General features: G+C 46.2%; 2 protein-coding genes across 2 annotated transcripts; one reads left to right on the top strand and one right to left on the bottom strand.

Moving 5' to 3' along the window:
• Positions 1–3652: 3652 nt before the first annotated feature.
• Positions 3653–10571, bottom strand: CUNH1orf109 (chromosome unknown C1orf109 homolog). The gene is given in 5 exon segments (XM_051188769.1): positions 3653–5084; positions 5216–5334; positions 6934–7125; positions 8811–9085; positions 10376–10571. Coding segments are annotated over 4 exon segments (666 nt in total). The 5' UTR covers positions 10376–10571; the 3' UTR covers positions 3653–5004.
• A 233-nt stretch (positions 10572–10804) lies between these two features.
• On the top strand, positions 10805–26598 carry Cdca8 (cell division cycle associated 8). The gene is made up of 10 exons (XM_051188755.1): positions 10805–11118; positions 11217–11345; positions 13728–13768; positions 18140–18212; positions 20789–20871; positions 22554–22618; positions 23281–23373; positions 24538–24664; positions 25235–25321; positions 26007–26598. Exons 1-10 carry the CDS (start codon positions 11025–11027, stop codon positions 26049–26051), a joined length of 837 nt encoding a protein of 278 aa, XP_051044712.1. The 5' UTR covers positions 10805–11024; the 3' UTR covers positions 26052–26598.
• The last annotated feature ends 449 nt before the right edge of the window (positions 26599–27047 follow it).

Here is a 27047-nt window from a genome sequence, read left to right as displayed (position 1 = left end):
TTCTGTTGGTGTTAGGTATGCTGTGACAGAAAAGGGACAATGGATGTAGGAAAGACCCTTTCACCAGAGCCAAGATCCTGTGTAAATGCTGCAATGTCCTTGGCCACCAGCGGGAACTTAGAAAACTTTCCAGAGCTCAGCCTCTTCATCGGTGCAGGGGATACCTTTGTCAATGCTTGCAATAGCTTGAAAGATATTTTCAAATGTAAAACAAGCCACAGGTGGCAGTGCAATCTGTAAATCCCAACAAGGGGATTGCAAGGAGATTGAAGCCAGACTGGGCTATGGAGGAAGACCCTGTCTCAAAATCAAAACTGGGTGATGATGTTAAAGAATATAGCAAGCCAGGCAGTGGTGACCACATCTTTCATGCCAGCACTCAGGAGGCAGCAGCAGGAGGATCTTTGTGAGTTCAATGTCAGCCTGGTCTATGGAGCAAGTTCCAGGATAGTCAGGGCTTCACAGAGAAAACCTGTCTCAACACAAAGCAAAAACAAAAGGAACATAGTGGAACTTTTTGATGAGTAGGTAATTAACGAATCTCAAGGGCATCCTATTCCTTAAGTTGACAACTGTCCCCAAACCTGTCACATATCCTTTGCTTTAGTCTTTTCATTTTTTTTTTTTTTTTTTTTTTTGTTTTCTTATCTTTTCTTTTTCAAGACAGGGTTTCTCTGTATAGCTCTGGCTGTCCTGGAACTCGATTTGTAGGCCAGGCTGATCCTGAACTCAGAGATCTGCCTACCTCTGCCTCCTAAATGCTGGGATTAAAGTTGTACCCACTACTGCCTGACTGCATATCCTTTTCTTACATGAACCTTATGACCCAAGAAGGACATAGCATCCACTCCATTATGCAAATGGGGCAACTGAGATTTAACCAGGGGAAACCACTGGACAAGACCTCACGGCTAGTTAGTGATTGTGCTAGGTGACAGGCTGTACAGTTTGTGACCTTCCTACACAAAGCTGCTCCTATGAATGTGTGGCAATCCCACTCCTCACAGGGAAAAGGAACTCTAAAGGACCCAGTGCTTGGGCTGGTTGGGAAAGTACCTGGCTTCCTTCCTTGGAAGAACCAGACACAGCAGGCATCATTAAGCCTGCACTCCCCCAGGCAGGTAGAGCTTCTCCTGAGAGCCCAGGCTTGGGACAACACTCACTTTGTCTGAGTGCAGAATTGTTTTCCTTGGTTTTCAGTGTTCGGGATGAGTCTCGGATATGCTAGGATGCTCTTTACCACTGAGCCACACCTCCAGCCATGCAAGAATCTTCCTACGTGAGATAAGGAGGTGTATGTGTATACAGGGTGCATGTATGCACATGTGAAAACCAGAGGTCACTCTCTACTCTGAGATTTTGTTTTGTTTGTTTGAGACAGGGTCTCTTTATATAGCCCTGCAACTCCAATTGTAGAGCAGACTGGCCTCGATCTCAGGGAGATGGTTCTGCCTCTGGAGTGCTAGGATTAGAGATTAAAGGCATACTCCACCACACCCGGCTCCACTTGGTTTTGTTTGTTTTTCTAGACCGGATTTCTCTGTGTAGCTTTGGCTGTACTAGAACTCCTCTATAGACCAAGCTGGTGAAGAAAACAAAAACAATTCTATTTAAGTAAATTATTACCAAACACCATAAGTATCTGTTTCAAGGAAACAGCTTTATTATGCAAACATAAAGCATTTAAAAGGCTACTTAATAATCCAGGTACATTCTGAGAGATGTTCCTTAGTGATTCTGCTGTGTATTTCAGCAAAGATGCCTAGGCAGTCACCAGCAATACTGTTATGGGGTCACCCCACCCTCATAGATAGAATGGGGTCCTTCAAAGGCTGAAGTGTTATATAGCACATAGCTACACACACACACACACACACACACACACACACACACACACACTACAGTACCCATCTACAGCACAAAACACAAATACATGTGCATGTGGCAAATGCTCAGAGGCCAGAAGATGTCAAGTGTCTATTGCTCTACACTCCCTCCTTTTTCTTTTATGATAGGATCTCTGGATGAGCCTGAAGCTCTCTCTGCCCAGTTCTTGTCTCCCAAGAACTGGATTATACGTACATTTCACTGCACCTGGATTTAATGAGTGCAGAGAACACTCAGGTCACTTGTGTCAGCCAGCATATACTAAATGCATTTCTCTGTCTAGCACCCAAATACAAACTCTTAAGCAAAAACTCAAGATTCTACACAATCTGCCCTCACAGATGGGGTCTTGACATCCCGTCCTATGAATTCTGCATAGACAATGTTCTGGATTGTATTAACATGCCAGGCTCTGGGAGTAAATGTAACAAGCATCATGCCTGGCACACAACAGATTTGCAGCAAACTCCACCATCAAGCAAGGCTGCTTTTGCCTGTACTTCCCCAGGCTTGGTCTGCCCTGCTGCCCTCTCCCTCATCCAGCCCCAAGTCAAATTCCCTCCAAGGCTAACTCAGATGTCATTGTCACCATGAAGCAGTCCCCACAGCAGTCAGTGCCTCTTCCTCCAAGTGCTTTTGCCTTCAACTATAACCCTTATTGTTCCTTATTGTAATCTGAATCCAATTCTCTACATCTCCTAGACCACCAGCATTAACATCACCTGAGCCCTCATCAGAAACAGACTCCTGTACTATTACCATACCTAAAGGATGAGAGTCTAAATGTTAACAAGATACTGGTCACTTATACACACATTTAAGTTTGAGAAACACTGATTTCAAAACTGTCTGGCTGATACTAGCCTGGTCTACAAGAGCTAGTTCCAGGACAGCCTCCAAAGCTACACAGAGAAATCCTATCTTAAAAAAACAAAAACAAACCAAACTAATCAAACACACAAAAAAACACAGTGAAGAGATACAGATCAAAATATCTGGGTGTGTTTTGCATTATACTTTTCTGTTGTTTGAATTTTTTTCTAGTTTTCCTTTAATTAAAAACAACAACAACAACAAACTGTAGCCAGGTGGTAATGAGAGACACCTTTAATCCCAGCACTCAGGGGGCAGAGACAGGAGGATCTCTGTGAGTTCGAGGCCAGCCTGGTCTACAGAATGAGTTACAGGACAGGCTCTAATGCTACAGAAAACCTTCCTTGAAAAACCAAACCAAACCAACCAACCAATCAACCAAACAAACAAAGCCACTTTCTTTTTAAATGTATCCATCCTCTGTATTAAGTCCTGTTCATGGCAGCCTTGATTTCTACAAGCATGTGGGAAACTGGGATCACAAGGCAAGTGGCCACTGCATAGACAATGAGTGTGGCTCTGATCAATGACTCAAGGCTGCTTCTCAGCTTATTTCCTGTTACTATGTGTGATGGCTAATCTTGGCTGTCAACTTGACCACAGCTGGAACCAACTAAAACCCACACAACTGGGCATGTCTATGAGGGATTTTCTTGACTGGGTCATTAAGGATGGGAAGACCCACCCTAAATCTGGATCATTTGAGGTGGGAAGACCCAGCCCAAGTCTGAACCACATAAAAGCACATGGAAGAAGAAAGCTTTTGCTTTAGGCTTGTCTGCCCTCACTCTCACCCCAATCTCTCTCTCTCCTGTCTCTCCGTGTATACACACACACACACACACACACACACACACACACACACACACACGCACATACACACACTCAGTTCTGTTCCTTCAGAGAACCCTAAAACACAGACAAGTGCAACTGAAGGGAGAAAGGGTTTATTAGGCTCATAATTTGAGTGTACAGCCCACTGCTACAGGGACTTGAAGCAGCCGGTCACATGACACCCATGGTAAAGAACAATGGATCAGTGCATGCCTGCTGGTGCTCAGCCTGTTCTCTCTCTCATTCCATCTAGAGCCCAGCCATGAAATAACACGACCCACACTCAGATAAAGAAAATCTAGAACATTCCTCATTGACACCCCCCTCCCCATGTGTCAAATGAACAATCAAAACTAACGATCACAGCTGGCATGTTCGCCTACCTGACCAGTCAGAGGTCACTCCAAACTCAGAATGTAGCCAATGAGATGTCACCTGAGTCCCAACCCTGGCATCTGGGGAACTGGGGAGTCTCATTATTCTCAGTTAACTTCTTTCTCTCTTTTCTTTTTCCTTTTTTTTTTTTTTTTTCCCTTTTTTGGAGACAGCGTCTCAGTATGTAGCCTTGGTTAGTCTGGAGCTACACAGACCAGGATGATCTCAAAATCACAGAGCTCTCCCATCTTTGCCTCCCCAGTGATGGATGGGATATTCCCAGCCCCCAGCTACTTTAAGAAAAAAATATTTAACTTATTTATGTGCATTGGTGTGAAGGCGTCAGATCCCCTGGAACTGGAGTTACATACAGTTGTGAACTGCCATGTGGGTGCTCTGGAAGAGCAACCACTGCTCTTAACTGCTGAGCCATCTCCCCAGCCCGCCTCAGTTACTTCTAACAGCAACAGGGGACCTCTCCAGGACAAAGCATTCAGAACCACTCACGCTGCACCATCTCCCCCTGCTGGCTGGTTTTGGAAATGAAAATTGGCTTGATTCCTATTGTGAAGGGATGAACATTTTAAATGCTCCTTCCCTTTAATCCCTGCCTCTTTTGGGTGGGCAAAGGATTGAATCCAGAGCTTCATGTATGCCACACACACACTGCTACTGCCCTGCACTCCTAGACCCACCTCCTAGCTTTAAACCATTAAGGACTCAGATAGTGACACAACCAAGACCCAAAGTACTTCTTCAGCTGGCAGAGACAGAGGCAGCCATGGACCTTTACCCTCTGTCCTTTCCTTCCTGCCACTTCAAGTCTACCAGTGGAGATGGGCACTGCTTATCAGCGCTGCCTTTCCTATTTCCTCCACCCCATCCTCCTCCCAGAGCCGCAGGTGCAGTGGTCATGGACCCTTGGCCACGGCCTAGCAAGAAGAAGCCCTCCAGACCTCTACCATAGGCATTGGTATCTCAGTCCATCAGGCTGCAATGCTGACTTAGAAACAGTCCAGGCGGCAATGACAGTGCTCAACTTCGGGGCTCCAGATCTCCAGACACTGTGCAGCTTCCTGGCTCCTCCAGGAAGAAGGAGACACTTACCAGGATATCTAGAACAGAAAGAGGATTACAAGACAGGGTTATTAAGGCCTCAGAGCACACCAGGGGTGTCTCTAACACCTCCAAAGAGGCAAGCCACAGGGAAAGGGAGGCAGCATGGGGATCTAATGGAAACCAGTACCTGGTACAAGTGTTTGGCATTCATCTTCTGAAATTTGGTCCCAGGCCTTAGGCAATGCTTGGATGCTGGCCAAGTCTCCCCAGTGAATGTTGGAGAGGAGGTATTTTCTCTTCAGGTACCTTCCCAGAAGTTAAGGATGGCTCAAAAAAACAAAAACGAACAAACAAAAAACAACAACAACAAAATAAACAAACAAACAAACAAACAAAAAACCCCAACTCCACTGTAGAGAAGTGTAGGAAGGCAAAAGTGGCATCAGTACACCTTCCCAGGTGGGTGGGGTTCACAGGTGCCAAGACAATTGGTGAGCACCAGTATGAACACAACTTGATGCTACTAGAAAAGGAACTCAGACCTCACAGACAGAAGAGCAAAGTGACCTGAAAGATAAAACTCAGTGGCAGTTCTAGTCAGCTATAGTGGCCCATGCTTTCAGTCCCAGCACTCAGGAGGGAGAGGCAGCCAGCCTGTCTACACAGTGAGTTCCAGGACAGCCAGCACTATTTAGAGAAACCAAAATATAGCAAACACAAAACCAAAACAAAAACGTCAGTGGTAGTTCAGATGAACACACCACTGGAAGAAACAGAGGTACAGGGCAGAGGAAGCACGGAGTGAACTTGGCATTGCAGGCCTCCCTCCCAGTGTCCCGACACCGTTAGCTAAAGTAGAAAGCTGAAAGGCGGCTTGAGCCAGAGTAAAGGCAGCAATGGAGGACAAGGCCGGGATTCTGAGCCTTACCCCACCAGCGACAGAAGAGCTGACAACTCCTGGTTCAACACAACTAGACCTCGTGAAGAAGCTCAGACAGAGAATCTGGAGATAGAGAAGCCTGTCAGGAGGGGATACAGAATTAAGAATCTGTATCAGGGGCTGACAAGATGGCTCACTGGGTGAAGGTGCTTGCTGCCAAATCCAATGATCTGAACTCTATCCTGGTAGCCACATGGTGGAAGGAGAGAACCAATTCTGTCAGGTTATCCTCTGACTTCCACATGAATGCTGTTAAGCATAGGCCTTGGCCACACTATTCTGCTTAAAATCTGAGAACTTTCATCTAAAAAATAACAGCCAAAACCTTCAAAATCCTTCTCAAAAAAAACCAAGGCCCCATGTTACTACCCTCATGCCCTCACCACACAGGCCTCAAGGCTACGTCCAAAATACACAGGGCATGCTCCCACCCAGGCATTTGCACTCCATGACCCTCTGCCGGGATCATTCTTCTCCCAAATACCCACACAGCTCATTCCTTCACTCCTACAAACCTTTGCTCAAATGTCATACCCATCACTGCCTCAGGGTGCCTGTCTAACACTATTACAATCACAACCCCAAGCTGGGGTTGTGGCACTTTTAATGCTGGCACTCAGGAGACAGAGGCCAGGACAGCCAGGACTACACAGAGAAACCCTGTCACGGGGAAAAAAATAAAAATAAAAGTCACACCCCACCTTCCTACCTTGCCTTCCCTACTTAACTCTTAGGACTCACTACATCTGACACAACACATATCCCTTCCCTCATGCCTGCCTCTCAGCACTTTCAGCAATGCCTGGCAGCTAAACTGGAAGAAATTACAAAACAAACAAACAAAAAATGCAGGAAGAACTCAAGTTTAAGCTCTAAAGAGAACTGTAGCAAACTATATAGCCTGCTGATCTTGTGAAATGTGAATCAGGAAAGGTTCCTAGATCAGCTCTGAGCAGGCTGGACACACTCAAGGATATGAGCTTCGATAATATCTGTCAATGTCTTGCAGCCACTCCAACATGTCAGCCACAGAGGGGCTCACAGCCGAGGGCTGCAGGATAGCATCCATGTCAAGTGCAGCCGAATGCTGCTCGTAGGTCTGAAACACCCGCTGCACATGGCTGCTGATGGTATCTCGAACCTTGAGGAGGGTGGCTCTGTGGGAAAAGTGGGATGTATCTCAAAAGAGGGAGGAGGTAAGGCTCCTCTAACCACTACTGGCGTTTGGAGGTTTTGTTTCAGAGGGCACTCAAACCTCAGACACTCTAGGGAAGTACACTACCACTGAGCTACACCCCAGTCCCACTCTGCACGCAGCATGTGTTTGGAGGTCAGGGGACTACTTCCTGTAGTCCATTCTGTCCTTCACCTTTCTGTGGGTTCTGGGGACTGAGCCATCTTGACTACCCTTTTTCAGTCAGTTCTTGAATGACAGTGTGGGCTTGGAGTACACAGACTGCTGGGGAAAGTGAGTTATTCCTGTGTATAAAGGCTCCTTTGCTCACTGTGTCTCCCAAGAATAGGACTACACGCACAGCAAACACAATCAGTGTACCAGTGAATGAATGGCCATTACAAAGAGAAATAATGATGATGTGCAGAAAGTGCTTTTGCACTGGTGATGGTGGTGCACGCCTTTAACCCCTGCACTCAGGAGGCAGAGGCAGCTGCATCTCTATGAGTTCGAGGCCAGCCTGGTCTACAGAGCAAGTCCCAGGCCAGCTAAAGCTACACAGAGAAACCCTATCTTAGAAGGGGGGTTGGGGGAAGGAAAAGTGATTTTGGCAATGTCTAGATATTATTCTTCTTTTCCTTTCTTTTCTTTTTCTTCTTTTGTTTTTTTATTTTTCTGAGTCAGGGTGCTGGAACTAAAGGTATACACCACTGGCTGCCTAGGCATTATGCTAATGCTGACCCAAAGGAACCATAACCAAGACAAAGGTTGTAACTTCCCAAAGGACAAAGGATCCTTTAGCTCAGAATTGGGGTTCTAAACTGTATAAAAACCTTCCAAGCCTATTGAGTCTAGCTAGACTGTGACAGCAACAATAATAAAACAAAGTATCAATGTAACACCTGTGTACTGTTATACATGTATCCACCTGTGTGTAGAACAAAGCCGTGGTAGAGAGCCCCAAGTAACATGGCAAATACACTTCAGGATCCCACCCTATTTTCCACTGGCTATGTGATCAAGACAATCAGTTTGACTTTACATTTTCATTCTTCCAGGTATATGAACAGGGTTAAGCCAGAGGTATATAAGGTAATGTACAGAAAGCTCTTAGTTCTAGCCCTTACTAACCCTACAGCATACCAAAGACAGAAGGCCACATTCTCTTCAGTCCCCTTCTTTTCTGCTTTAGCAATTGCTTTTTTTGTTTGTTTGTTTGTTTGGAGACAGGGTTTCTCTGTATTGCTTTGGAGCCTGTCCTGGAACTATCTCTTTAGACCAGGCTGGCCTTGAACTCACACAGCTCTGCCTCCAGAGTGCTGGGACTAAAGGCATTCATCACCAACGCCCAGCTTTATTTCATTTTTTGATTTATTTTCAAGACAGGGTTTCTCTGAGCCCTGCCTGCCTCTGCCTCCTGACTACTCAGATTAAAGACATGTGCCACCACACCTGACCTGATTTTTTGTTTGTTTGTTTTTGAAACAAGGTCTTATAATTATAACATAGGCCAGGTTGGCCCCAAACTCACAGTCCTTCAACCTTAGTCCCCTGAATGACCACGTCCAGCTTGCTTTTGTAACTTTTGTAGGCCCACTGTGACCGGGGCTGGGATGTCATTAAATTTAAGATCTTTCCACCAAGAAAGGGGGCCACAGAGCCTCTTACAGCCTTTCAGCTAGCTTGTCCAGGACAATGTCACCAGCCTCCAGTTGCTTGCGCCTCAGCCGCTCCTGTAAGTCCGGGAAGGGACGAAGGGCCAGCACGTCCTCGAACCGCAGATTCTGAGCAGCCTGCAGCTGCTCAGCCAGGTTGCTGAGAGAGGAGAGGAGGGGCGAGCAGCCCTGCAGAGTGCTCTGCCACAGGCCCTGCTGCTCCTCCACCACGGGGAAGCACTTCCTCAGGACCTCCTGCACAGCCAGCAAAGGCTGGTCTTGGGCCATCTTCTGGGAAGACAAAACCAACAGTCAGCGCACCAGAAAGAGAGGGCCAGGCTCAAGGGTGGGTCATTGCTGACCTCACGAGAAGGCCAGCTTTTGGTCTTCAAATAGTCCTAAGGCAATACAGAAAGGTGGGGAGACTCTGGGGGAATGTGAAAAGGAATGGGCCCTCCTCATCCTGGAAACAGGTTGATACCTCTGGTCAACAAAGAAGAATTCTAGCAGTTCAATTACCAACTGCTTAAGGCCTTCCTCCCTTCCCAGCTGGAAACCTTCAATCTTCTAGAAATCTCATCAGAAATCCCACTTACAGAGAGAGCTGAATACTACCCCTTGTATAAACACAGTGCCCCTGGTTTCACTTTATTAGATTATAATCTCAGAAGCCACCTCACTCACTCCTATCAAAAAGAGAAAGAAGGAAATAACAAGTTTTGTTTTGTTTTGCTTTAGAAACCCTCTTGAGATACATCTTGAAAGCCAACTAAACAGTATAATACATCATTAATGTTAAGACAATCAATTGTGCCAGCTCTTGTGACACATGCCTTTGACCCCAGCACTCAGGAGGCAGAGGCAGGTGGATCTCCGTGACCAGGCCAGCCTGGTCTACGGAGCGAGTTCCAGGACATGCTCCAAAGCTACACAGGGAAACCCTGTTTCAAAAAAACCAATAAATAAATATTAAAAAAGACAATCAATTGCTGACTGACTCTCACTTGAGAAGCCCCCCTCCCCCACTTCACTGTGTCTCTCTGAGATTCCCTGAGTAGCCTGCAAATGTCTTTTATTTTCTGTCTAGGTCTCTCTCTTAATCCTTGTGCTTAAGCCTGTATTAAAAATAACTTTAGGCTGGTCGTTGTAGCATGCACATTTAATCCTAGCACTGAAGAGTCAAGACACAGACAGGTCTCGGAGTTCAAGGCAATCTGGTCTACATAGAGAGTTCCTGGTCAGTGTTACACGGTGAGTCCCTACTCATGTGTGTGTGCGTGTGTGCTGTTTTTTTTTTTTTTCCATGTTTTTAATTTTTTTTAAATTTGGTTTTACATTCCAACCACAGTTCTCCCTCCCACCCATAACTCTGCTTCTTAAAGTGGCTAGTCCTTAATTCTTTTCTTCTTCAAAGTCACCAACTGAGCTGCAGTCCCTAAAACCTTGGGGGAATGCCTCACACTGCTGAGGGTGACAGGGTGAAGCTTTGTCTCTGTCTTGTCACCGCTGACTCTCAAGAGGGCGGGTTCCGGCGGTCCTCTTACCAGTTCCCTCTACAGAAGGACCCTTACTTCTCACCTCAGGAAGGGGATTCTGGAAGTCTTCAAAGAGCTTTCTTCAGGACAATCTTCCGCTTTCGGTTGCGAGTCCCTGAGGCCTGACCCTCCTCGAATCCGTGCTTCTGGAGCCAGAGTCCTGTCTCCTCTGAGACTGCTAGCCGTGCCCCTAAGCCCGCAGGAAAACTCTAATCCAGGGTAGCCAAAGCTGAGCAGACATCAAAAACCACACTGCGCTTAACACTCTCTGCACATGCTCAAAAGCAAACCCTACAGTCTAGTTCCACTTAGCGCGACTCTGAAGTCGCGAAAAGAAGACGTAGGCCGCAATGACTTCTGGGCATTGAAGTCCTCTGTGAGGATTGGTTGTGGGATGAAGAAGAAGCTTTGTTATGATTGGGCGTTGTGAGAACCGTCCAAAGACGGAGACTTGTTATTGGCCACCCTGTATCCGTTGAGTTTAAATTGGGTGGCGGTTAGCGGAGGAGCAGCTGGAGCTGCTAGGTTTCTGTGTTTCGGGGCCTGTACGGACAGATCCGCAGACTTCTGGCTACTCAGACTCCAACGACTGAACTCCCGCTGCTCCGTGGTCGCTCACGTCCTCTTTCCCTGTCTCAGCCGCTGAGCCGGCTGCACGGTCCTTCGCTCGACGCAGCGCTCACCCCGGCGCCATGACTTCCAAGAAGGGCAGCAGCCGGGGCACCAGGGCTAATGCGCTGCGGAGCCGCAAGCTCGCCTCCTTCCTGAAGGACTTCGACCGCGAGGGTAAGGGGCCATCGCGAATTTCCGGAGGGTTGGGGCGCGGGTGCTATGGCTTCGCCCTCTTGTTGACACCGGATCCATCGGCTTTGATCTCTCCGCAGTGCAAATTCGAATCAATCAAATCGAGTCCGACAGACAGAACCTCCTCAAGGAGGTGGAAAACTTATACAACATCGAGGTCCTTCGGCTCCCCAAGGCGCTGCGCGAGATGAATTGGCTCGACTACTTTGGTAAGAACCGCTAGCGCTTTTCCTGGTAGCGACTAGTGCTTATCTTAAAAGCTTTTGTAGGGACTCGTTCTAACATAACCACCCGTGGGGAATTGCCGTCTGTCATAACTTGTGAAAGAATGACAGGCCCATAGAAAGGAAGCTGACATGAATTACCCCTCAGATGAGCATTAGTAGGACAGAGTGTCTCACATTCACAGCTGAGTGAGAGGGCATTAGCAGACATAAGGTAGATAGCATGATGGGGCTTTAAGGGAGAGAGAGCCGTCATGTCGGGAGGCTTTCAGGAGCTGGGGGAGGGCTTTTCACACCAGCATGACCTAGCCTGTGCTAACTTACCTGCTAACAAGCAAGGATGCAAGAACTAGGTAGGACTATAAAGTTGTCCTACAACTTTGCAGAGGAGGGACAGAATTGCAAGGCCATAGCACAGCACTCTTTCTTGTCATCTCTCTGTCCAAGGATTGAGTTGGGGAGGCACATCCATGTTTGGGATAGGGAGAGGGGAGGGGGTTGTGATCTAAATCCATCCTGCTGCTCAGTCTTACCTGGGACTGTCATCCAACCCATGGGATGGGCAAACGCCAGGTAACAAATGTTTTATATTTCTGGAACTGGATTTCTGTCATAGTTCCAAAAGAGCCATGATGAAATTTATTTCTGGGCACACTGAAATGTCAATTTCACACAACTTTAACACATCAGGAAATAACTTGTTTATACTCAGACTTTTGAAAAAGAATAAATTTGGAATAAAATTATTTGGTCTTGTCATAGCTCAAGTAGAACAACAGCCTCAAACAGCTCTTTCTTACGGAAATTGCCAATTTGAAATCGAGCAAGTCAAATGTGAACTGCACCACTTGTGCAATATGGGGGCTCCTTCCTCTCCCACCCATTAGGTGGCTGTTGCTTTCTCTGTTTTCTTCATCACTGATAGCTACTGGTGCATGTTTCTTCCTGCGTGGAAGTGATGTTTTGCTCACAAGAGCCATGATTCTTCTGACATGCCTCATTAATCCATGTGTTCATTCATTTTTCAAAGCTGAGTGTCGGTCCCTGTGCTAGGAACTAAAGATGCAGTAAGGGATAAAACAGATACTCTTCCCACACTAGAAGCTTATAGGTTATTGGAGAAGGACCATTTAAAAATTCATATAGAAGCTGAGTGATGGTGGCACCCACCTGGTCTAGAATGAGCTCTAGGACAGCCAAGGCTACACAAAGAAACCCTGTCTTGGGGAAGAAAAAAAAAAAAAAAAAAAAAAAAGCATTAGAATTTTAATCTTGGTCTTTTAAGATACAGTGTTTCTCTGTGTAGCTTTGGAGCCTGTCCTGGAACCCACTCTGTAGACCAGGCTGGCCTCCAACTGACAGAGATCTGCCTGCCTGTCTCCCTACTGCTGGGATTAAAGGTGAGTGCTGCCACCACCCAGCAGAATTAGAATTTTAAATACTACAAAAAAAGATGGGAGTAATAGCCAGTAAGTACAAATTAATCATAATAGTAGGCCAGTTTTTTTTTTTTTTTTTTTTTTTTTTTTTTTGGAGACAGGGTCCCTTTATGGCCCTGGCTATCCTGGACCTTTCTTAGATAGACTAAAGTGACCTTGAACACACTTGAGATCCACTTGCCTCTGCCTCCCAAATTCTGGTGTTAAAAGCTTATGCCACCATGCCAGACAGTAGACCAATTTTAGAATGATAAGATTAGGACACAGAGAGATACTTTACTCAGGCTCTCATATTTTATAAGGCCCAAGATTTTAACCATATACACGGATTCCATGAGGATTTCTAACAAAAGGAGCTAACCTAAGCTCTCATTCTTCATCTAGATCTAACAAAGACCTTTATATTAGTCTGCATTTTTATTATATCAGGTTTTTTTTTTTTTTTTTTTTTAACCAGGACCAAATGATATTATCTCTGGAATTCAGTTCAAGCAGGAGTAGACACCTAACTAGCTTTAGTAGCTTTTGAGTAATTTGCTATATATGTATGTATGCACTTCAAATTTGAAGCAGTCTATTATAATAGAAACATTAACAGTTTAAGTGTGGCATTTGAGCTGAATTTTAAAGAATGAATAGAAATTTGTAGGGTACAGAGAAGTGTACTAAGCAGAAGAAATACTTAGTGTCAAAGCACTGAGTCATGGGGACAGCTTCACATTTGGGAAACAGCAGGGACTTTGAAAACATAGAAGGTAGAATAACTAGCTACAACAGGGAGGGGTCAAACTGGAAGGAAGATTGTGAAAGGCAGTTCTAGACCAAAGGCTTCATTGATCCAGTTTGAGAAAGATATTTGATAGTACTGGGAAAGCCGATTTTCATCATTCAGACCTGATAGTAACTAAGTATGGTGTTCTTTTTAAAGCCCTTGGAGGGAACAAACGGGCCCTGGAAGAGGCAGCAACGGTAAGTGAACCATCTTGGTTTTGATTTGGTTACTTTGTAAGTTTAATTCTGTCATAAAATCCAACTATTGGGTGTATACTGTAGAAAAGGTTTTGTTAGGGGACTTTATCTGTGTCAACTGAAAAAATATAGTTGTGTCAGATACTGCATACATGAAGTTCAAGTAGATCTCTGTCCTTAAAAAGGAGTGTGCTCTGTGACACCCCCGACCCCTGCATCTCCAAGTTACTCAGCTTGGGTTGCAAGCAACCATGGTCAGAAATATTAAGAAAAATAGATTGCATCCACACTAAGTATGTACATACTTATTCTCTAAGCACCACAGCATAGCAACTGTTTACATAGTATTTACCTGGTGTTAAGTGTTTTGACTTGTTTAGAGAGAGTTTAAAATATATTAGCATATGTTTATGTCATATGCAAACACTATTCCATTTTATTTACTTTTTTATTTCCTGAGACAGTCTCACCCAGGTTGGCCTAGAGCTGTGATCTTCCTGCTGACCTCTCCAGTCCCTTCTCCACGTCCCCTTAAAATTTCCTAAGACAACAGAAATAAGACCATCTTATATTAGAATACTTGGCCTTTTAACCTATGCAACTCCATGGGTACAGTGGTAAGAGTTATAACAAGCACCTTTGAACCTTGCCTGAGTTTATGTGAATGAAGAGATATATGGAAAGTCCTCAGACAACACTGGATGGGGTCCTGTTTACCAGGAGACTCAACTATACACTCAGAGGATTGGAGCTCAGAGCACCTCCTCCTGTGGAAAGAAGAGCTAAAAGTAAGATGATCACCAATGAAACTGATCAGTCAGTCCTGCCTATGTATCTCCATACACCCTGAAACTAACGAGGTTTGAGAGCTACCAGGGGTGGGGAGAGGGACATGGCAGAAGGGCATGGGAGTTCCATAGTCTCTCCCCAACACCTTGCCATACCATCTGGTAGGGAAGTTTGTGTTTTTCCTTTCTCTCTGAAAGGTGAATAATGTTAGTCTATGAAATATACTGGTAATGGTCAGATTCGTTTATAAACATTAATGAGATCAATATGTGAAGTCCTTGGGGGGTAGTGGGAGCATTTTAAAGAAAAGGCTTAAAAATAGGGACTTAGACCATTGGGTGGAATGCAAACTATGAGAGGTTAAGGAAATATCCCAAGGAGACAAAGATTGCCCTGTTACACAAGCAGTCTCCTAGAAGGCCAGGTATCCAACCTCATGCCAGGCCAGGTATTAGCCTTGAGATCTCTGCCCATGCAAAGAGTTTCTTAGGTGCTGGGGACCTCTGGTGGAAAGCCTCTGCTGTTTGCTAATGCAAGGTATGGAGTTGTCACCAAAGAAGGACTTCTCAGAGGCGCCTGTCTACCCATAGAGGCCTGCAGCTCTGAGTAACCAACTCAAACTGTGCCAGAGAAGTATAAGAGGGAGGAGACATTTTACTCCCTCACACTCTCTTTCTCTAACCCTTTGTAATAACTTTTATCATAAACTGCCAAATGTAGGGCTGGCACAGTGGTTCAGCAGGTAAAGATACCACAACTGACAACCTGGGTTAGATACCAGGAGCCCACGTGGTGGAAGGGGAGAGTTGATCAAAGTTGTCCTCTGACGATATTAGGGCTTAGACCTGTGCACATACACCTAAGTACATGAAGCGAACTGTTTGTTTGAGAGGGCAGCTCTAGGTGTGCACAGTTGTAGGGACCCCCATCTGTAGCCAATAGATCAGAGTCATAGGTAGGGGAACTTAGGGCTGTTATGAGTTTCCCAGGATCTGATGGTATTCTCTTATATATTTGGTTGTATATATAAAGGCCTAGCCTTTAACGGCTGAGCCATCTCTCCAGCCCCTGATGGTATTCTCAATAGATAGTATCAGAGTTGAGTCAATAGTGTCCATCCTAGAATCCTGGTTTGGTTATGGAAAAGGACCACACAATTGATCACAGACATGTTCCATATTGTGCAGAATGTCATAGCAGAAGGTGGATTTGTCAATCCTAAATCATCAGAGGGAATCTGGTCCAATTTGGCAGCTTCTTTGTGGTCCTTTACCCTGAAGTTTGTAGGGGAAGTGGAGAGAGCCTTAGAGCTTAAGTTCCTTTAACTCTTTTAGGCTCAGGCGAGCATGGTGGTGCATGCCCTCAATCCCAGGATTTGGGAGGCAGAGGCAGGAGAATCTCTGAGTTTGAGGCCAGTCTGGTCAACAGAGCAATTTCCAGGACAGCCAGGGCTACACAGAGAAACCCTGTCCCAAAAAACAAAAACAAAATCTTATCATGCTGTGACCTAGCCTAGGAGACTGGGAAGCATAGAAGTTGTTCTTTTCATGCCACATTGTTGAAGACTCATAGACTCAGCACACATAGCCCTTTCCATACCTTCTCCTAGCATCACCCCCAAGACCGAAGGCAGCAAGATGTGAGGCAAAAAAAAGAAGGATTAATTTCATTAGACACCAGCCATATCTGTGATGGCCAGCAGCTACCATGTTGAACAGCACAGAGATAGAATGTTTGTGTCCTTGAAGAAATATCTATTGGACAGAATTGGGAAGTAGCACAGCAATGACCTTCACAGAGTCCCCAGGCATGGTAAAATCACTCAGAACGGTACGCACGTGCCTATTTTCTTGAGGAAAAAGTTTATCATTGTTTGTATGAGTTCATCAAAATTGGAGTCTTGGATTGAAAGGATGCAGTGACTTAAGGGTTCACAGTCTCTCCAGTAGCAGGTGTCCATCTGCTTCAGAAGTTAAAGATAATTAGGAGCCAGTTATTGAAGTGTTCAAGGATAGGCACTGTACAAGGGTGGAAACACGCAACCAGAAGCCGGTACAGCAGTCTTAGTCCATGCTCTCTCGTTATAATACATTCCCATGACTCATCCCCCTGCAGAGACCCAGATTTAATGTTTCAAAACATTCTAGCTGAATCACGCTCATTAGCTAATATGTCTCTCTCATTTTAAATTAGTCAGATACGCAGAACTGCAAATAAACCTTCTGATACAATGTGGGAGTCCAGTGTTACCACACCAAATTGAAAGAGTTCCAATTTAGCCTTGATTTGAAATCCAGGGACAAAATGATACTTTGGCCCCAAAGCTCCTAACTAGGTTTATCGGGCTCTCAAGGCCACTGTGTGGCCAGGCTTACCTTGAGCATGTTGATCCTCCTGCCTCAGCCTCTCAAACACTGCAGTTGTAGTTTTGGTGATTCCCTAAGAAGATATATTTATACATGGCAATGACTTATCATGAGAATACAAAGCAGAAGAGCCAAGTGACTAGGCATTGTGGTACACGCTTTCAATCCAAACACTTAGGAAGCAGAGGTTGGTGGATCTCTGTGGGGCCAGCTTGGTCTACATGGTGAATTCTAGGACAGTCAGGGCTACATTGAGTGACCCTGTCTTAACAAAACCAAACCAGAGGAAGCCAGGTAAAAGCTTCCAGGAGTCCCCTTCCAGTGGAGTCATAGGACAAGTTTAATTCAATGTATGTCAACTGTTTCCGTGGCAGTAAAGCTCATTCAGGACTCATAACAATTTTTATGAGGGGTAGTCACTTGGGCATCCCTTTCTGAGCAGGAAAAGCAGATGTTGATAACATATAAACTATGTTTATTTGCTCTAAGTTTAAGCACAGAGAGTTATTGTTAGCAGGATGATGAATCCTGAAATCCTTGTCCTCAGAAGCCAGCCAAGGTCCAACTTCACAGTCAGGCTATAGTGTTAACTCTTGCACTGTATCCATGGCCTGCCACTGATAGTGAGTTCAAAGCCTGCCAGTCATTACTAGAGATGGTAAAAAGTTGGCAGAAATGCCCAACTTTCTTTTTATCAGCATGGTAGACATCACTAATCTGTTAGAACTGTTTCTTGCTGAATATAGACAGCCTCAGAATTCTCCTGATCATGTTCTGCATTCCCTACCGGTCCATCTAACAATCCAGTGTCAGTCATGCTTTGTGGGACTTCAGTGTCCCATGAAGAAAGGCCTGACTTCAAACCCAGTCTCCTCTTGGCTGTGTAAGAAGACCCTGTCTCAAACAAACCAACACTACCAATATGTAAGAACGACTGAAAAAGTGTGTGTGTATGTGTACATACCTACATACCCGTATGTGCGGCTATGACCAAATCCGTAAACTCCTTTAAATTAATGAAGTAATTGTGGTTTGCCCCTGAGGAATGACAGGAGAGACATGGAAACAGAACAAGGAAAGAATGCATAGCCAGAAGCAAGTTATTGGCAGTCTTAGGTCTTGAGTTGGGGGGATGGGTTTATAATTAGTTTGTACCTTAATTTACTATTTCCTGTACACACTGGACTAAGCCTGCTGCTTTCTGGCTTTGTCACAGGCTGATGTAGACATCACAGAAATAAACAAGTTAACAGCTGAAGCTATTCAGACACCCTTGAAATCTGTCAAAAGTGAGTACTTTTCCTTTTCTTTTGTATAACTTTGTATATGTATGTTTATGGTATGTCTGTGAGTGCAGATATATGTGTGAGTGTGTGTGGAAGCAAAGGCTGACCTTGGGTGTTTATGTCACTTTATTGACACAGGGTCTCAGTCTGGCTAAGCAGCTTGCCACATGCCCTGTCTCCACCCGTGAGAGCTGGGATTACAGATGGGTTTTTCCCTAGGTTTTGGGTGTCTGAACTCTATTCCTCACGCTTGCTTGCCTGGCAAGCACGCTATCCACTGATCCATCTCCCCAGACCTTTACTGGTTTGAATGGGACTCTCAGTTTGCAACACAAGAGAGCCTGGAACTGGCTACCCTCTTACCTCAGTGCTGGAGGTAGAGGCATGTGCTAGCATGCCTGGTGTGGTACATTTCAAAGCCCCTTGTGGAACAGAGAGCTGAGATCCAGGCTACTTAGACCAGACCTCGTTAGCGTGCCTCTCTCTGCCAAGTATAAAACGTGATCTGTGAAAGGTGGTGGTACATGCTTTTAATCCCAGCAAAGATAGAAAGGAAAGAAACGAAGCAGTGGGCTGGGGGTAACTGTGCTGGAAACCAGTCCTTGGTACCTGCTTCCTTTCTCCAGAAGTATCTCTCCCTGGCATTATCAGCCGGACTGAAGAGAATCAATTGCAAAGAAATGTTCTTCTCAGCATTTAAATTCTTGTGGCTCTGTTCAGTGATCTACCTGTGCAAAATCATCTCACATGCACAGCCCATACTGCATAACAGTTGTTACATTTATTTATCTGGGTATGGGGTGGTGTGTACTATAGGACAATTTACAGGAATTGGTTAACTTCTCTTGTACTAGAGATGTGGATCCAAAGGATTGAACTCAGTCATGAGTCTTGGTGGCTCATGACCCGAGCCAGCCTGCCAGCTTGGAAGCAGTTCTTTGGGAAGCCAGCCTATAACTAATAAGCATGGGATCAGATTGGGTGAATTAGGGCATAGACCGTTTTGATTTTTTTTTTTTAAAGAACTGGACTGCATGTCACTGTCATTGCTTGGTGGCATCTTGATGCATCCCATCCTGATGAGGGGCAGACCTTACCATGGCCTGGATGTGCAGACTGCTCTTCTGGGGGCATTTGACACTCACCAGAAATGAAATCATTCCTAACTATGACAGCTTCCATCATACCTGCCTTGTAGAACAAAGAAAGAATGAGGTGCCCGTCCCCTGCATACAAGATGGGATTGGCTTAGAGTGCCTGGCCCCATGTTCAGTCTGTTAGTGTTAGGTCCCTCTGTATTTTTTTGTTGGTTGGTTATTTGTTTTGTTTTGTTTTGTTTTTTGAGACAGGGTATGTCTACACAGCCCTAGCTGTCCTGTAACTAATATGTAAACCAGGCTGTACTTGAACTGACAGAGCTCTGCCTGCCCCTGACTCCTGAGAGCTGGGGTTAAAGATGTTTTCCACCATGTCCAGCTTTCACTGTCATTTCTATGTCTAAATAATACCACTCTTTCTTTCCCCTAAGTTTTGCTTACTTAATGGTTAGCAGGTGGAACTGAACACACCAGGACCGTCACCAGCTAGCGGTTAACAGTGTTCTTATAACCCTTTGACCTCTCAGCTTCAAAGAGAGAGAGAGGAAGAAAGGGAAGAAAAGAAAGAGAAAGAAAGAGTACCCATGGTGGCACACACCTGTCATCCCAGCACTCGGGAGGTGGAAGCAGGGCTATCAGGAGTTCAAGCTCAGCCTCAGCTACAGAGTGAGTGTGAGGCCGGCCTGGGCTACCTGAGACCCTGTCTCAGAAAACACACACACACAAATATTTTATGTGTCAAGGTCATGGCTGATAAAAAGGATATGGTGGTTTAGTCTGCTTTCCCCCACCGCCATGACTAAGTACCTGAATTTTCTCTACGTGACCCCTGCTCAGGATTTTCTAGCTCCTAGCTTGTATTTATTTAGCAAAATTTTTGTTGGTGATAATTTGTTTTGTTCTGTTTTGGTTTTGTTGTTATTGTTTCTTTGTTTTTGGAGACAGGGTTTCTCTGTGTAGCTTTTGGAGCCTGTCCAGGTACTCGCTCTGTAGACTAGGCTGGTCTCAAAATCACATAGATCTGCCTACCTTTGCCTCTGCCTCCCAAGTGCTGGGATTAAAGACATATGCCATCACTGCCTGGCAAAACACGTTTTAATAACTACTAGATATAGCCAGGTGGTGTTGGCACATGCCTTTAATACCAGCACTCAGGAGGCAGAGACAGGTGATAGCTCAGTTTGGGGCCAGCCTGATCTACAGAGTGAACTCAAGGACAACCAAGGCTACAGAGAAACCCTGTCTCCGAAACACCTCCCCAAAACAACAAACACTACTAGTTATTACATTACTGTTTGTAAATAACATTATAACAATTTTAGGAGGAACAAGAGTACAAGGTAATGTGTTAAATGAATGATTCCAGCGGAAATAACAAATTCTCATACTTAAGGGGCTCTTACATGACTCTTAAGGCAGTGCTATGGAGTCCTGAGGCAGACAGGTTCCAACAGAAGTAACCCTTAAAACTGTTTGTTACAGAGCGGAAGGTGGTCCAGGTGGATGAAGTGATAATGGAGGAGGAAGAAGAAGAAAAGAATCCTAAGAATCTCCGATCCACAAGAGTAAGTAGGAATTCAAGTCAGGGATAAACAAGTACAGATAAGAGTAGCACTGACCCCTCTTGCAGAGGACTCTGGTTCAATTCATAGTGTCTGTGGTGGCTCACTACTGTGTGTAACTTCAGTTTCGAGGGATCTGACACCACCTTCTGTCCTCCACAGCTCACAGACACACTTGTAGCACACATACATACATGCAGGCACAACACCTGTGCAAAAAATTAGTTTTTAATGTGGAATACAGGGTTACTCTGGCAGGGTTCACGGACTGTAAAGATTGCACTCTGTGTGTCAAATAGCATGTCGCTGTAGACATGTAGGTGTAAAGTGTGTGGGTCAGGAAGAGGAGGAAGCTTAAGGATACACCCAGCCAATCCTTTCAGAGCTGAGGAAGAAAGGGATGAGAGCTCGAGACAGGTGAGGAAAGCCTTTCTGAGGAGCAGAAAGTGGTTAGGTATGGCTGGGATAGAAGCTGTGAGAGTAATGGAGGGAAGTAGAGACCAGATAATGGAAGGCTCAGTATACCAAGCTTGAGTTTCCATCCTGTCAGCTAGGCACTAGTAAGTGCTGTCAATATTTCAAACTATTCAGAATAAATGGAAGGGGGGAGAAAGGAAGGCAAGGGACATAGTCCAAATAGTCTGAAGTAAATGCTTATTAGAAAAAAAAAAAGTAGGGATGATTATGGGCCGAGTGTTATCAAGGAAAGGGAGCTTGGTTGTCCTAGACTAGACAGTTGCTGTCCCAGTGGCTGTAGGACCCTGAAAAGCAGAGCCACTGGTTAAGGTTCCAGGGTGCACCTGCCAATTGCCTGCCCTGCTGAGTTAAGTACTTTTCAGGATGTCTAGGCTAGGCAGGATTCCAGCCTAGAGCTCAGCAGGGTGGAGAGATGAGAGACTCTGACGCCAGGTGGGAAGCCTGTGCTGGAGAGCAAGCAGAGGGGGAGCTGCCCATGTGCACTAGAGGGGAGGTAGAAACGAGGTTCTGAGAAAACCCCACGGATGGCCAGGAAGAGGCACAGTGGGCTCAGGAGTGAGAGAACAAGGAGGGAATAGGATTCTTGCCAGGCAGTCCCAGGACTGGGGAAGGTGAGGACTGCACAGGAGTCCCTGGATCAGGCACCTGGGATACCCTGAGTACCCACCACCATAGTGGAAAGTAGTGGGAACAAGCTAACCTGACTAGCCAATCAGTGAGCTCCAAGAGGGTGCCTATCAAACAATAAGGGGAGGAACACTAGAGGGAAAACACCCAACATCCATCGGACCTCCACATGTACATTTGTGTCTGAGTGCACGCACACACACACACACACACACACACACACACACACACACACGTGTTTACACACAAGATTTCCCTCTAATCTTGGCCCACATCTTCTATTTCAAAGTCCTCAAGTTCTGCAATATTTAATCACTGAATTCTCTACAGTGGCCCTTGTGTGTTTGGTCTGTTTTTTGAGATAGTCTTACTGTGTAGTCCAGGTTGGCTTTGAACTTCCTATCCTCCTTCCTCAGCCTTCCAGATGCTGGAATTACCAGCATGTCCCACTGTGCCCAACTTCGATGAACCTTCTTCTGTTGAGTTTTACTTTTCTTTTCAAAAGCGAGTTCTCCTTCCTCTGTTTTTAGCTTTCTTGGCTAGGCTCTGTGTGACTTCAGGTTGTTTGATTGCACCTTTAGGTCAAAAGATGCCCTCCATCCAAGAAGAGAACCCAGTCCACACAAGGAAGAGGCAGGAGCAAAAGGTGATGGTTTCCTGAGATAGATGTGCTGTTTTGTTTTTGTTGGAGAAGTCCATTCAGCTTGGCAGAAACAGATGCAGAGACAGCTCTGGGGAACCTGATGTGAGCACTGGGGATTTGGGGCCTCCGGAACAGCAGGATGTGCTTTAACCACAGAGCCACCTCTCCAACTCCATACTTAGTTTTTTACAATGCCCTCCTGGTCCTGCTTAGTTAAGAATCGCCATGGGCTGAAATGGCTTATGGGGACTCCACTGTAAACCCTTTGTGAGGAGGGGAAACAATTTAAGGGATTGGGCCCAGGACTGTCTATCTCTGAAGGAGGGCAGGCCATGTCCTGACAAGGCATTAGCCATCTGCCCAGAGAGGACCAGTTACTTTTGTGGCCCACAGTCTCTTCCACCTGGCTGGAAAGTCCCGTGCTGCCACAGGCTGCCAGGTTCAGCCTGTCTGCTCCTCTCTACTGTGTGATCTGGGGAAGTTCTTTACTGTATGAGCATCTGTGACCACATTTGGATACAAATAGTGCACCCCTCCCAGGCCACTCAAAGGGCTCCATGACGGATGGGTGCAGGGCAGCCTCTGACATGACCATTTGCTGCTGTGGCTGCTGCCATCCTTGTACCTGTGACTTGACATCCCTCATGGCTGTTTCTTACCTGCAGGTTAAGCCATGATTTTGTGACACCAGCTGTGAGCAGACTGGAGCCATCTCTGGTGAAACCAACCCCAGGCATGACACCTAGGTTTGATTCCAGGTGAGTACCAAGAGCAGCCCTTGGATTGGGTGGAGCCCAGCTGTGAACGGCACTGGTAGCATGGGTGATGTTCCTGAATCTTTGGGCTGAGCTTCCCACATTGGCCCCTCCCTGACACTGCTTTCAATTCCTTACCTGACGAGGAGAGAGCACTGTGGTGACTAGAAGGCCTGTGCTTTTAGCCTTCCCTGATTCTGGTCAGATGGTTTTGGAAGCTGAGTGGGTGCTTATTGCTATACCCTTGGGAAGAAGAAAATTGATAGCACCTTTGCTGAAGCCAGCATGACAAGACTGTTCATAGCAGACGCCAAGAGAGAATTGTGTGTCCCTGGGAGGACCCTCATCATCATAGCAGATCTCCCAGGCCACCTCCAGGTGTACTGCGAGCTCCTGCTGCTCTTGTACATAAAGAATAACAAGGGATTACGACCAGTAACTTCTAGGGAATAGAACAAGTATTGGCTGTCTCGGATGAGGGAGACTTTCCACTTTTTTATTATTTATTTTCTTGTTTTTCGAGACAGGGTTTCTCTGTGTATCCCTGGCTGACCTGGAACTTGCTCTGTAGACCAGGCTGGCCTTGAACTCACAGAGATCCACCTGCCTTAGCCTCCAGAATGCTGAAATTAAAGGTGCATGTTACCACCGCCTGGCGACTTTCATTTTGATTTATACTCCACTGGCTCCAATGACATTTACTTAATGCCATTTTGGAAGAAATACATAATGGAGTTCTTTGTAGAGAAGGATGGTCTCTGGAATTAGTGTCATGTCTTGAAATCACCGTCCATTGATCCTGAAGAGTTCCTTGGGTTAGAAGCACTTAGCTACTTTTGTAAGCACAGGAGCCAATATGTTTCTGGTTCTGTGGGTGGGTGGGTGGGTGGGTGATGGGCACCCACCCGTACGGAGCTTCGGCCTTCAGTTTGCATGGGTATGAGTTGACTTTTGCTGGATGTATGCTTGATAATTACAGCCTCCTTTCTCCAGCTGTGTTTAGTCATTACAGCTTGAAAAATGTTTTCCCTAAATTTAGAATTTGCCTTCTTAGGAACGTGTGATTTGAAAACTACAGCTTGAGACCAGATGGGGTTGGGAGGGCTTATTTGAGGATGTCATTATTCAGTCTGCCAGGCCATCTTCACAGAGTTCTTCAACTTTTAGGGTTTTCAAGACCCCAGGCCTGCGCACTCCAGCAGCCAGAGAGCAGATTTACAACATCTCGATCAATGGCAGCCCCCTCGCTGACAGCAAAGAGATTTCCCTCACTGTGCCTGTGGGTGGTGGTGCGGTAAGTGGCACCCTGGGAAGCCAGGCCCCAGCATGCTGCAGTGTGCGTTCCCCTGAGTTGTCGCCACACCTGCTTCAGAGACTCTGAAGAGTCCCTTCAGTGGGTGGATTCTAGTCACCACACGGCCAGAGCCGAGGCTCAGCATGGAGGACCCATCTGTCCCTCAGCTGTCTTCTGCCCTTGAGAAGCAGCTCAGTGGGTACAGCGGGTTTGGAATGCTACTGTCTGGCGGGTACAGTGATGGCTATTAGAGGAGCACGGAGGAAGGCACAGTTGGGCTCTTGAGATTCTGAAACATGCTGCCCTGGCTTCTCAGTGCTGCAGAGAGTGGGTCACCAGCTGCATGAGGGGAGAGGCACTGACCGCAGATTTGGTCTGTTTGGCATTGTGCTTGTGTAAACCCAGCCAGTGGTCCACTGAGCACTGATGGTGTCATTGTCTCCTGAGGTCTCACATATTGCCTGCATTATCATTTCTTCCACCCTAGCTATCTTCTCTGGGTACACTGGCTGCTGGTAGAGGTTCCAGTCTGGAAGAACATGCCATTTAACCCTTTCTCCTTCCATACAGAGCTTGCGGTTATTGGCCAGTGACTTGCAGAGGGTTGATATTGCTCAGCTGAATCCAGAGGCCCTAGGAAACATTAAGAAGCTCTCGGTGAGTCCTGAGTTCATCTCCATGTGGAGGAGCTTGCCCTTGACACTGGCCTTTGTGGGAATTTGCAGAGCCCAGCATAGCTCTTTTTTCTATTATTCCACTGTCAACAATATTCCCTCTTCCTAGTTTAAATTCTCAAGAGGAATAATAGCCCACCTACAGCCCAGCCGGCCTTGCTTTGGTGTGGGCAGGAGCTTGGGGGTACAGGCATGGCTGCTGGAGGCCCACTCTGTGTACATCAGGAATAGGCAAGCCTTGAACTGGAATCCTAAATAAGTACTAAGGTCTCATTGACAGTGACAGTCATCCCCCAGCATCAGTGTCTCACTTAAGAAATTCTTGAGTCTCCAATTAGTCTCTGATTAGTTTTCAATACAAATAAAGAACAGAAGGAAGAGGCACTCAGATTTAGGCCTGGGAAGCTGGAGAGCCGGCTCAGTGATTAGGAGCCCTTGCTCTTGCAGAGGACACAGGTTTGGCTCCCAGCACACATGGTAGTTCACAGCACCTGTAACTCCAGTTCCTGGGGACCCAAGGCCCACTTCTGGCCTCCTTAAACACTAGACACATTGACATAAAATAAAAATAAATCAGTCTTTAAAAGCAATACTGTGCTTGGGTAGGTCAAGGGCTGACTGGGCTGGTGTGCCAGGCACATCTTGAAATAACCTCTCTCTCTCTTTAGAGCCGCCTTGCCCAGATCTGCAGCAGCATACGGACCGGCAAATGAGAGGATGGCAGAGCAGCACAGGTGGCAGCAGGGGCTGTGGTGGCAGAAATGCACATCTGTCCTCTTCCCCTCATCCTGTGGGTGCTGGATGTGCGGTGGAATGCTGCTTTCTGTCTAGCTCTGTTTATCAAAGACCACATGTTGGTTTGACAGTTCCGGTGTCTTGCTGCCCACCTCTAGTTATTTGGATAGGGAACACAGGCCTAGTCGAGGGCGTTGTGTGCCTGGTGCAGACTGACTGTGAGCTGCCTGTGGTTCATGGTCCCACCAGGTCTGTAGACTGCTTGGAGCATTGTCCTGGAGGGCTCAGCAGAAGGGCACAGGGATGCTGTGCAGAAAGCAGCGGGGTCCTGTGCTCCCTGCGGGTGTGGGTGCACAGCTGTCCTTGTTACAGCCTTTTAATTTTGGTCCTCTATCGGTGGAAGTGTGTGAGGGGCTTTTCTACTGTGAGACTTTCATTCCTGTTGTCTTCTGAGCAGCGTTTCAGCTGATTCGTCCTTCTGAAAGATTGCTGTTTCCAATAAACTTTGGCTTGCTTTGGTTTTTACGTCATTATTCCGCCTACCTGTTGTCTCCTGCCTGTTGTCACTTGGTTAGTTTGGGAGCTGCAGCTTCTGGAGTGGGCAACCCTGGACAGCTGCCTCCTCAGGAGTGAGGAACCTTTCCTGTGGGCAAAAGCACTGACCTCCAAAAGGGACTCCAAGATCCAGGACTGTGGTCACTCACAGCTGTCCCAGGAGCTAAGGAGGATGAACTGAAAGACATCCGAGTAAACCAGTGTGGGGCTTGGCCAGGAGGGAAGGGCCATCATCATGGTCCTTGCTCATTTCACAGTCCTGGGGCTCAGGCAGGGCTCCGCCTTCCTCCAGCTCACCACACTGATGCTGCATGCAATGCTGGTGGTAGAAGACTGGGAAATAACTGGGAATGTTGCTGGGCTTGCTGGGTATACACTGAATAGAGACGTTGCCTCTTGTCGGTGGTGGGATTTAGAAG

Source organism: Phodopus roborovskii, unplaced genomic scaffold, assembly GCF_943737965.1.
Source record: "Phodopus roborovskii unplaced genomic scaffold, PHOROB, whole genome shotgun sequence".
Taxonomy (NCBI): domain Eukaryota; kingdom Metazoa; phylum Chordata; class Mammalia; order Rodentia; family Cricetidae; genus Phodopus; species Phodopus roborovskii.
Note: the sequence above shows the minus strand (reverse complement) of the source record. Positions and strands in the feature narration are given on the sequence as shown.